The 12,244-nt window shown below is 44.3% G+C and overlaps 1 protein-coding gene across 1 annotated transcript in view; it reads left to right on the forward strand.

Moving 5' to 3' along the window:
• The first annotated feature begins 4,335 nt into the window (after positions 1 to 4,335).
• Positions 4,336 to 12,244, forward strand: part of NPR3 (natriuretic peptide receptor 3) — a 38,025-nt gene continuing 30,116 nt past the window's right edge. The window contains exons 1-2 of the mRNA XM_026865650.1: positions 4,336 to 4,453; positions 9,729 to 9,895. Of these exons, the coding sequence (XP_026721451.1) occupies positions 4,339 to 4,453; positions 9,729 to 9,895 (282 nt within the window). The 5' untranslated portion in view covers positions 4,336 to 4,338. The remainder of the gene's footprint in view (positions 4,454 to 9,728; positions 9,896 to 12,244) is intronic.

Here is a 12,244-nt window from a genome sequence, read left to right on the forward strand (position 1 = left end):
CTCGGAGATTTTTGCAATGATTCTCTGCAAGTTCAGAGTCTGTGCAACGGTGTTTTCTTCTCACCCTGCTGCGTCTTGCCACGGGGATCCTTTACCCCGCTCCGGCCGTTGGAAGCCCCGTTGAGTACCTCATAAATAACAAATGCATTCAGGGAAGCAGACGTTTCGGGGCATGTGTGGATGCGAAACCCGTGAGTGTGTGCAGTAATGTTGCCGCCAACTGTTAGAAAAATACCGCAGAGATAAATGGCTTGTAAAACATCTTGGAAAGTCACCCCTGGGCCGGATGGACTGGCTCTGCATCATGAAGTAGTAAAATGCTCAAAGTGCTTTGGGACATGCAGATTTGTCGTTAGATGTGTTTTTAAGTGAGATCTCGCTGAGCAATGTGCGGATACGTGGGCTTACCAAAAAGAAAATTTTCTGTTAGAGGCTCTTAGTGCCATAGGCTTCCCCAGTAAGTTACTGCAAAAAAAGGAAAAGGTGTATTCCAGGAACGGACGCCAGGATGAAGTTAAAGAAAGCCCTTAGCAGTTTTCCGGAAGAGGCATAGATGTGCAAAGTGCTTTGTACAAGTTTTTCATCCCTCACTGCCGAATGTTAAATAGCATCAAAACTGGACTGATGAAGATCATGCCGTGCGTGACCGGCACAGCTGGTGTTATGGTGCCATAGGCTGCGCACGGAGCAGCCTTGCACCGCTGATGTTGATGTTGAAATCTTTAACGTGTGCAGGAGTGTGTGTGAGATAACCGAGGTCCAATAGCATGTGCTTTTTTAATTTGCTATTCACCGAAGCAGGTGCTTGAAATAGAGCTTTCCTAGTAAGTACCATTCAGGGAAATACACTGAATGGAGAGAAATAAATGGGTATTAGAGGAAAATGCTATGTGGGGAAAGATGCTTTTCTTTTTTAATCAGTGTAACTTGTGTGTGTGTGCGTGTATTTGGCTTCCCTGATGCTAAGAGCATAACAGCATGCTTACAGCAGGAAAAGGGAGCTGTGGCTGTGCTGCGGGAACGTGACTGATGGCTAAAGACAGCCCCACTCTTCAGTCTGCACAGACAGTCGAGGAAGAGAGGCTTGCCTTCAGACTGGGCTTAAGTGCTTTGCTGAGATGAGACTTTTGGTCTTGCATCATTCTGTAACTTGCAAATGACTGAACAAAAGCAGCCCTCTGTGTTACTTCTTTTCCCCTCCCTTACACCCTGTGGTGTCCCTCCCTCCATCTCCCCTCTTCCCTTGTCCTCTGGCTCATGTCACTACTGCAAAATGCAGCCAGTGGGGCCCTTCTGTCTTCACTTGTGTCTTTTGGACTGTAAAGACTGACTGCGGGACTCACTTGGCATGTTCCTTTGGGCCCGTGGGGTGATCCTTGTGCTCACAGCATCTTTCAGGTTGTCACAGTATATAGAAGTCATATATCAAGTGAAGAATGCACCATGTGCCTTAGTTGACCAGATGAGGTCTTTGTTTCTCCTGGAGTCTCCTTGGAGGTCTCCCCAGCAGGGCAGCAGGGTTTGCAGGTGTTGAGGCACAGCCCAGAGCACCTTGTAGAAACAGTTTTGGTTGGTTGGTTTTCTCAGCAGTTTTTAAGGGCTCTTGTGTCACACCTACCATGACACTGTCCTGGGCTCTGACCCTGCACCTTTTCTGTTTCCAGAGATTGCTGCTGGTGGTGGTCCCACCTGAGTGGTTGGGCTTCCTTGAGCTGCCCAACTGGGAGTGGGCTTGACACTCTCCCAGGGATGAGAAAGAAGCTGCCTTACCAGCTGGCTGGTGGGGACCCGCGGCAGAGGCTGGCCCCATGGCTTAGGTTGATGCTGTCTGGGGGTGTGCACTGAGCTCTTGGGAGTTCGGGCAGCAGGGGCACGCTCAACCATGCACCCGTGTTTGCCAGTGGCTGCCTGTTCAGTCCCTGGAGCCGCTTCAAAAGACTCAAGTCTTAGAGCCACAACAAACTCGTGATGAAAAATACAATGATAAAAGTCTTTAATGAATTTTGTTAGTAATTCAGGCTCCCTTGTAGGTTTGGTTAGCCATGCTGCAGACGTGATGCTGTACGCATGATATGTTTACCATAATGATCGCAAACCCAGGACTGTGCTTAAATATGTTCTGCATAGGCACGTAGTCCAAGGGATGCATGTAGTAAAGGGAAGGCTTACTCCTTTAACTGGAATTAAACTCTTAAGTATTTGCAGGATGAGTCAATAATCCTAGTCAATAAATTCAGAATATTAGTGTTAGAATTACTGTGGTCTGCATGTATTATACTGAAGGGAGAACATTTTGCATGTGTTTGCACGTACATATTTGTATGTACACAATAGTAAGGTACAGATGCAGATTAAATACACATAATTTACATTTTTGGAAGGTTGCAGAGACATGTCCATAGTTTATTTGCTTCAGAATCCTAAAATATGTAGTCTTTATTCTCCTGCTGGGTTAAAAACCACATCCAAATAGTTACTATTACTTCCCTTATGTTCCTTTAGAGGCTTACAAAAGATGATTTAATGTATTTTAAAGTAGGGTTTTTTCCCCCACTTTTTTTTTTCTTTTGCTCAAGGTCTTTTAGTGGTGTTGTGGGAGTCTCTTTGATTCCATCTACAGATTACGATTTCATGATAGATGTGAATTATAAGGGTGAAGTCAAGGGAGAATTGGGAGGACAGCAAGGAAATGTTTCAAAAGGAAATCTCTCACCTATCCTGAAATTAGGAACAGGGAGACAAACTTGTTCCTGATGTGCATCTGGAAAAGATTTGATTCAAATTTTACTGTGAGAAATTTTTCTTTCTTCTTTTCCTTCATGCTAATATACTTCACAATGGTAGTGAAATATGTCTTTCTCTGTTGCTCTGGAAATTATTACATTACTCTGCCATAATCAGTAGGACAGAGCTATGCATGGTATAACTCTCCTGAAGCACGGGGATGTACCAAGTGTGACTCACCCCGGCAGCGCATCTGGAGCTTTATGCCTGTGGTGGCATCCAACCAGAAAAGTGATGGGAAAAGATTCATTGTGTGTAAAAAGATTTGGCCTGTTTGGCCTTTTCATTTTTTCTAATAGCAAACACTTCTACCCAGAAAAGCTGAATGTGGTTTTGATTCAGTTTTATTGTTGTGGTGAAAATATTTGCGTACATTGTTGTAGCTTTTGAGCCCTGCCATGCGTGACGGTGTTCTTGGAAACGTGCGTGCAGTTGGTTTCAAATCATTGTCCCAACAGGATCTCTTATGACTGTTGCTGTGGGATATAGCTCCAAAGCACGCACTGGTGCAGTACTTCGCTGCTTGCTCTGATGTCAGTGGATTCATACCCATAGTCTTGTGAACCTGTCTGAAAGTTTTTAGTGTAATGTGCTCAGTGTGGGAGCTGTCTCCCCATTGCTGAAGGTCTCACCGGAGTTTCTGCTTTCCCTTTGCAGAGGAGAGGGGCAGCAAGGGGAGTAGTCCCCCCTTCCCAGCAGGTTGGGTAAGAGACCTCTCAACCACAGTTGTCAGAGTGTAGATCATGGTGCCCACATGGAGCACACCGGCAGGTTTGTAGGTCCCATTGTAGCAGCAGAGCCCCTGCTTAGCTCGTGGTATATGATAAATGAGGCTCTGTGGCATTTAATCTCGCAGCTACTTTTAATCTTCACCCTCAGAAAGAGGCACTTGCTTGTCCCATTTCTGAATATTAAGTATGTCATCAAAGGTCATTGCCTAAGCTTATTTTATAGTCTCTGGAGAGAAGGTCATGTTCTGGGCAGATTCATACCACTGTCCTTAGACAACTGCAGAGATGCTGCTCTCCATTAACTGTGGAGAGGCAACAAATTCTAGACCAGATTCCTAAATTTTAGATAGATGAGGGGTAGGCAAGATGAATCTACATCAGATTCTTCAATGGAGTGGAAATGAAAATGGTAATGTCATTGTATCACCTGAATTCTTCATCCTCGGATTCTCTCCTATCCATTTAGAAGTAACAACGGAGGCTTGTGATTGCGATTGACTCTACGAATATATGCAGCCGAAGAAATTTGAAGGCAGAACTTATCACATGTTGCAGGGGTAAAAATCTTAGCTCACACACCAGCTCTGTTTAATTATTTTCAGAGGAGCCAAGGAAGGAGGAATCATCTCTGTGTTGGGTACCTGTCTGCTGTCAGCTGTTTGGGAAATCAGCTTTGTTTGCCATCTGCGTTGTCATGTTTGTTGCAACACTGGGAGGACAGCTGGGGTCACTGTGTCTGGCAGTGTTCATGCTTAACAGTCTGTTCCCTGAAGTTCTTGAACTGCTTATCTGTGTTTCTCATTTTCTTCCACCAGTTGTAATCATGTGTGCCAGCGGTGACACAATCAGGAACATCATGTTGGCTGCTCATCGGCAAGGAATGACCAACGGGGACTACGCTTTTTTCAATATTGAACTCTTCAACAGCTCATCATTTGGTAATGTTTTTCCTGCCCAAGTATGTTGCAAAGTCTTCTGTAAGCCTGGTATTATTTTTAGGTTTGTTAGCCTCAAAATATGCAGCACTCAGTCCCAGAATACACCACTGTCTCTCCCTGTTGTTGCAGTTAACTTCCACCTGGGCTATGATATCGAAGGAAATAAAACAGATCTCATAGCTTACAAGATCCCAGATACACTGCAGGCATTATTTAGTTATTTGCAGGGGAAAGCAGAACCAGATGGAGACATTGGTTACGGCAGCCTGGTCTGGGTGCCCCATGCTGCAGTGTGTGCTCAGCTGTAGGTGGCTTGCACCATCTCCAGCCTCGTGACTGCCAGATCTCAGGGCGGGGGTATACCTGGCTGGAAGGAGGCACTAGCAATGGCCAGCACCATAGGGCAGCTGCAGGTCCTGGGTCTCCAGAAATCATCTCTGTGCTGCTGGATCCACAAGTTTAATTTGTTTCAGCTTTTGATCAGAAGCTGCACCTGCAAAAACTATTCAGCAGTGTTGTGTTGAAGGGAGAGCACTGGGTGGGACATGGACAGTCCAAATTTACTAGAGCAGGGTGGATTAAAGTGGCTAATTCCACCCCTGAGTAAAAAGGATCAGATTTGTCAAATTAAAGCATGACTTTAAAATGTAAACTAAATACATTTGCTTTTTGAAATATACTTACATTCAGTTGCATTTGATATTATGGCAGTTCCTGGTAAGGACTAAACTTGCACTCAGCTGCTACAGCTAGCTCAGTTAAACTCAATGTCATACTGGAACAATCAGATGGATTGGAGCTAAGGCAAGTTCATGCCTGGGGACTAGGTTTTGTTGAAGTGTCAACATGGCTTTTGAAAGGAGCAGCCTCTTTTGCAGGTGCAGAGAAAATAATTTCCCCCCTGCAGGCTGCCTTAACTAATCCACTGCAATAACAAATTCATTTCAGATTTAAAACCAAGTGGGAGCTGAGAGAAGGAAAACTTGTTTTTTTTCTTTCTTTCAAGCCTCAAAAATCTGATTAACAGGAACAACTGAATTAACAAAAGTATGATGTATTTTGTTTTATAAATCAGTTATTTGTAAGTTTTTGCATAAACTTTGTTATCCATCTACCACCTCTAAGATTATTTCATAGTAAACAGTGCTGTTTGTGGAAGAGCTCTATGCTGAATGTATGTAGCTGTTTAAATTCAGAGATAAAGATGTGTACAGGAGTACATATACCGCTACATGTATTGTCTAGGTTAGCTGAAGAAGTGCCAAATTTTGCCAGGAAATAAATAACTAAAAGATAAAGTTGCAGAACAAGATCAAAGTCAATGGTTTGAATCAAGGTTTTCTTTTTGTTGAGTTGAATTTGCAGTGACTGGATCCCTTGTGGCATAAGCAAAACCATTTGGCATTGTAGCCTTAATCAGGACCAGAGCACAAAGCTGAAGGTCTACCCATATAAGCAGACTCAAAACCCTGAAGTTTTGGCTCTTTGTAGACCCTGGGAGCTTTGCAGCCTTGACTTTACTAGAAACCACTGATTGAATAGCCTCTCTGGCTGCGGCAGTGGCTTGTTACCACTGCACTTCTGCTGCATTTCATCTCACAGCATAGAAATGCGTTAGAAGTGATTCATCTGGCCATAGGTACAGCCTGTGTGTGAGCTGGGCTCCCTTAGGAGTCACCAGGGAGAAGTTGGCACCCCTGGACAGCAATTCACCTTATCCTTGGGTGTCCGCAGTGGCTCAGATGAATCATCCCCTACAACTGATGGTTTCCTTGCCTTGGCTGAAATGAGTGCTGGGTGACTATCTGAGAAGCACTGAAGCTGGCTGGGACAGATGGTACTCAAAGTTCCCCTTGAGCAGGGGATGCTCACGTGAGAGCAGCAGCTGCAGGAGGTGGGCTGCTGCATTTTGGAGTGGTTTTCCTTTCCAGGGTGGTATTTGCTAGGAGGTAGGGGCGGTTGCAGGAGGCAGTGTTGCAATCCCCAGGCTCAGTACCTTTCCCCAGGAGGGACCCTGGCATCACAGCTGATGTGGGATGGGTATTCCCCAGGGATACAGCCCCCAGTAGACAAACACTTTGTTCAGGTGTGTAGAGGTTAGTGCTGTTCCATGATGGCATGGTACCTTTGTGCAGCACAGTGATGGGGGCAACACCCGTTTGCCCTGCAGTCGTGGGAGCCTCAGCACCATCCTCCTTTGCATCACAGGTGGTCCAGCCTTCTTGTAGTTTTTCCAAGGGATTAATGAAAATTTTCTATCTTCTGTTGCAGTGTGGTTAGAATGTGGCATTTCCTGACATTTCTAAGTAATAATTCTTTTAAACCAATTTTTCTGTTTCTTTGTGGATGTGTTTCGCATGCAGAGTGAAATGACTGTGCATCAAAAGTTGACTTGTGTGCAGATGGTCATTACATGTGGAAAGCAAGCATAAAAGAGAAATATAGAGAAATTCCCCCAAAATTCCTCATTCTCAGTGCCTGGAGATACTAAAGTGTGTGTGATTGGCAAATTGGCACTTTGCCTTTAAGTCTAGATGACCACACTGCAGTTTGTTGTTGCCCTCTGTTCTGAATATTTCTAATTTTTCAGAAGAGCAGGCGTATTAAATGTCAAGGCTGCAATAATTGCACATAAGTACTGTGGCAAGACAACCTCCTGCAAAATAATCCATGAAGGAATTTAAATATGTAAATTATTCTAGGAACGCTGTTATGCAAGTGTACCTTCCCTGCTCCCAGTCTCAGGATTTTTAAAAATAAAAGTGTATAGTGTCCAGGGCAAAAACTTACTCACATTGTTCCAACGCTACAATTTTTTTGGTCTATAATCTTCACTTTTTTTAGGCAACCCCATTTGTAAATGCAAAGCTATAGCAAAGCCCTCCATTCTGTAGTCGCTGCCTTACTTCTTGAATGCTGCACCTCTCTTTGAGGCAGAGGCTTTTCAGTTCTGAGGCTCTGGCAGGACTTGTACCCTCTTGTGGGGAAACTAGCAAGACATGCTAGTTTACAATTGCCAGATGTGCTTTTCTGTTTTTTTGAAAGAAGTAACAAGGACAAGATGCAGGCACTGAAGGGAGGAGTGCTACCTCTGAGGGCAAAACCAGATGGTGGGCTGTTAGTTGCTCTCCATTGTTTCCGTCAGGTCTGATGAATAGGGTCCTAGTGTAAGTAATTTCACTGGGTAAACTTTGCACTGGGAAGGAAGTTCCTAAACCAAGGCATCCGGATCTTCTTCCTAATGGAATGAAATCACTTAAATAAAAAAAAAAAAAAGAAAAAAAAAAAAGAAAAAGAAGTGGGGGGGGAAGGAAAAAGATAAGATTTAAGGATTAGCAATGTTCATGGTATTTATAAAGATTACAGTCCTAGCTGGTGCTGAGCTGTGGTAAATAAAGCTTTCCCGGGGTACAAAAAGATAGATAAAAGGGCCCAGGTACTCCTGTAAAAAAAAAAAAAATCCCAGCAGCAGTGCTGGGGGTACTGGGAGGACAAAACATAGGCTCTGTATTCACCTGATTTGAGGGGACTGAGGTGGTCTGTCCATGAATTTGCTCTTGCAGACATGCAATGCAGCAGGTAGTGCTGTGCAAGGAGCACCATGGGTTAGATACCTGGGCTCCATCTCCATTAGCATCTCCACTCCCAAACCACTTCTCTTGGTCCAAATGACACCATGGTCCTTGACCCGAGCAAAGCAGCCACATCCTCTCTCATATCAGGGTCCCATGTGCATCTGGGTCACCTTTGGGAGTTTAGCATTATTCTTCATCTTGGCTCATTTAGCCATGATGGGGTTAGTTGCTTGAAAAATAAAATGACTGTCCAGTTTTTAATTATTTGTAAGCATTTTAAGGCACACTGCTTAAGGCTACTATTGTTCCCTCTAGGACTGTTACTTGTAATTTATGTAGAATAGCACAAAACTTGCTCCAGGACAATGTGAACCTTTCCACTAATCTCTTGAAGCTTTGGGTCAGGGTCTCAACACCTACTAAGGTCAGGCCCTGTTAGGCAGTAGAACTTCTCTGCTAATTAACAACCAGTTTGTTCAGCTTTTAAAAAATCTGATTACTGGTGGTCTGAGTGTTATGCTTTAACACCAGCCAGCAACTGAGCACCACACAATTGCTCGCTGACTTCCCTGCAGTGGAATGGGACAGAGAATTGGAAAAGTGGGAAAACTTGTTGGTAGAGAGAAAGACAGTTCAATAGATAAAGCAAAAGCTGCACATGAAAACAAAGCAAAGTAAGGAATTCATTCATTCCTTCCCATCTGCAGGCAGGTGTTCAGCCATCTCCAGGAAGCATGGCTCCATCATGCGTAACAGTTACTTGGGAAGACAAATGCCATCACTCCAAACGTCCCCCCCTTCCTGCTTCTTCCCCCAGCTTTATATGGCTGAGCATGATGTCATATAGTCTGGAGTATCCCTTGGGTCAGTTGGGTCCCACCTGTGTCCCCTCCCAGCTTCTTGTGCACTCCCAGCCTACTCACTGGTGGGATGGTGTGAGGAGCCAGAAAAGGCCTTGACTCCGTGTAAGCACTGATCAGCAATAATTACACCTCTGTATTATCAACACTGTTTTCAGCACAAATCCAAAACATAACTCCATACTAGCTACTGTGAAGAAAATTAACCTAGTCAAAACCAGCATATCGAGTTATATTGGTCCCCTGCTGTGATACAAAACACGCGTGAATAAGCATAGACGCAGGATCCCATGTTATTTCTAAGTGTTTCTTTTCCACCAAGAGTAGGCTGGTCTGACGATCACTGCACACATGGTTTTTTCCTTGACCTCAGTGGGAGAAGTAACTTCACCAACTGCCTCGCATTCAGGGTGATGATCATACTATTGACTTTATTGGTGCCTTACTGACTGTCCAGGAGTGTTGCTGGTGGAGTGATGCATAACAAAAACGTTGTGGTCAAATCTTTCCTCATTTGTTCTAACTTAAATATCGCTGTGTTTGAGATCTGGCACTTCTTTTTTTTGCTCTGAGATGTCTTCTCGTGCTTAGACTTCACTCCACCCTTTAAAAATAAGCAAGCACAGCGTGGGAGTAAAGTTGTCGTCTGTTTGCACATTTACTTCCCACCACCAATTCCTCCCTGCCCAGTTCACTGCACATCTTGGAGCAGGTTCAGTTTTTCCCTGTACTCTGCCATCTCCCCAGGGTGCAGGAGAGCGGACTTCTGGGTGGGAAAAGGAAGGCAATCCTGTAATGGTACCTAATTTGGCGTTGGAAATATGCTTGCTTTCCCCTTAGGAAATGGCTCATGGAGAAGAGGAGACAAACATGACCTTGAAGCCAAGAAGGCATACTCATACCTCCAGACCGTCACTCTGCTGAGGACCGTGAAGCCTGAGTTTGAGAAGTTTTCCCTGGAGGTGAAAAGTTCTGTTCAGAAGCAAGGTCTGCATGAGGATGACTACGTAAGTACTTGATGACAGGCACCAGGTCTTAACATCTTCAAAAACTTGCTCCTAATTCAAGAAAAAGTAGCAGTGAGACATTAACAGGACAGCATCACCTGGGTTCAGTTGTGAAATTCCACTGTTGCTTATATAATCTCTTTTTTTATGTGTGTGTCTGTATACTTTAAATAGTCAGAATAGACATGGTCTAAGTGCACTAAGTCTGTTCACCACCATCCATGACCCACTGTCCTGTGCTCATCCCCTAGTTCATCAGCAGGAAGGTTGCAGAAAGGCAGATTGCCAGGTCTCTCTCCCTCTCACACCAATTGCTTATCTTTTTTTAACAGGAAAAGAACTATATTCTTTTTGTTTTCTCCCAGTGATTTTTTTTTTTGTAGAATAAGATCTCAGAAATTTACACTCTCTGTATTGCATCTGATGAAGTTTTTCTTGATGTGAATGAGTAGAGTGGTCTTACTTCCCAGCTAAGCATATTTAGGCTGTTGCTGTTGTTTATTTTAAACTGTCTAAAATATCAGTATAGTCCTCCTTGTGAGTTGTTTCAAGCCTAGGGGAGTGCCACTGTCCAGAGATGGATGTGGGAAAGTATGTCAGTTTTTAACCTCCAAATGTAGAAGGAAGATGCCTCTGAAAATTGCTTTTGAGCTACTGCTAAGCTAGTTTGTTAGGCATTTTCATAGAAAAGTCTTCTCTGAAAGCAAGAATGTATAGCACATACCTATAGGGATTTCTGCATGCTGATACACGTGCTTCCCAGACAGTCAGCCTTTCCCATGATGGAGAGTAAATTTTTCAAATACTCATATAAGGAAAAGAGGCTTGAAGAGAATTTGGTCAGTCTTTAGCTGTAGGAAATGAGACCTCGAAATTGATGACTGAAACTCAAGAAAGCAACGCAACCTTGCCAGCTCCTACTTAGGCATCTACCTCATCTCTTTGCTTTAAGCATTGTGTCCCTCACAGATGGAGGCATCATCTTTAGTCTGAGCACAAACTGATGAACTTGAATGTTAATAAATGACCTTTCCTGCAGTTTATTATATAACCTCAGCTGACTTAAGAAAATGTGTGCTTCTTAGAACTTGAATATATTTTATTTAAATCTTTTACTTAAATCTTGAATACTTGAATCACATCAGTGGCTTGTATTTTTTCCTATGAATCTTTCACAGTCTAGGCATGCAGAAATAGTCTTTTGTTGGTATTCTTTGCCTTGGGTTAATGAAGAAAAACCACAACTGCCAAGTTCAAGGTGCTACTCTCTGAAAAACCTGCTAAATGAGTTTTGAAGAAGGCATGGGATTACAGTTTTTTTCTGTTCCTCCCTTTTGCCTCTAAGGGCCCTTTTGCAGGTGTCACTTAGCAAGCTACATACCTTGAAAATCTGCCATGTGCTTATGGTTGTGGTTGGTGAGAAATCTGATTTTGTATATTAAAGATCCAGGCATCCACAATTTTGTGGCCCTTCTAGTCTGGGCAGTGTGACATTTCCCCAGATGAGAAAAATGTTAAACTGCTGAGAGCTCAGGATGCTCTCTGTGGGTGGTTTGGAGGCAGGCAAGGGAGTGCTTTGATCTTCTTCAGGATGGGGACCCACTGCAAACCCTATGAAGTTCAGCGTTGATAGACACTGGATAGATGCAAACCCTGTTATGGTCAGGCAGAAGTGGACCCATGAGAGAGCACATCCCCCCGTGCTAGCAGGGGAGAAGGTTCTGCAGGCTAATGTGCTTGTTGGGGAGACTACTTGCACAGCTGCATACCCACTGCCAGAAGTCCTCTTTTCTCTTTCCTCACTCCATGGTTGCTTGTGCAGTCAGCCATCCATGCTGGCAGTGCTCCTGGCTGTCCCAGGGCATCTGCGTGGTGCCTGGCTCCCTACCGCCTCATCCTTTACCACCTTCTGCCTGTCTCTGAGGGCTGCCTCTCTCTATATCCCATTCCCACCTGTCATCCAGAGCTTTTCATCTTTCTTCCTCACCCAAAAAGGTCAGTTTTTGCTAGGGTCAGACAGTGCCATGGGGACTCTCCTGCTGCTACTGCTGCCTCCCCTCCTCTTCCTGCTCTTCCTTTCCCACCTGGCTTTCTGCACCCTTCCTAGTCTCCTTTTATTGGGACAAAGGAAGGAGTTGTGATCTATGTACACCTACCGCAGCTTCCTGACATCTGAAACATCAATCCTTGACTCACGGGAAGCTCATGGTGGAGGCTGTAGGGATCTGGGCTCCCTGTGGAGGAGCTGCAGATCATGACTATGGGGAAAGGAGGTTTAATTCCAAATGCAGTGTTCTGATATTACATGGATGCTTAACTTATACAGATCTCAGCAGACACCCCCCGCCC

This window comes from Athene cunicularia, assembly GCF_003259725.1.
Source record: "Athene cunicularia isolate RWA chromosome Z unlocalized genomic scaffold, athCun1 chrZ_part1, whole genome shotgun sequence".
NCBI lineage: Eukaryota > Metazoa > Chordata > Aves > Strigiformes > Strigidae > Athene > Athene cunicularia.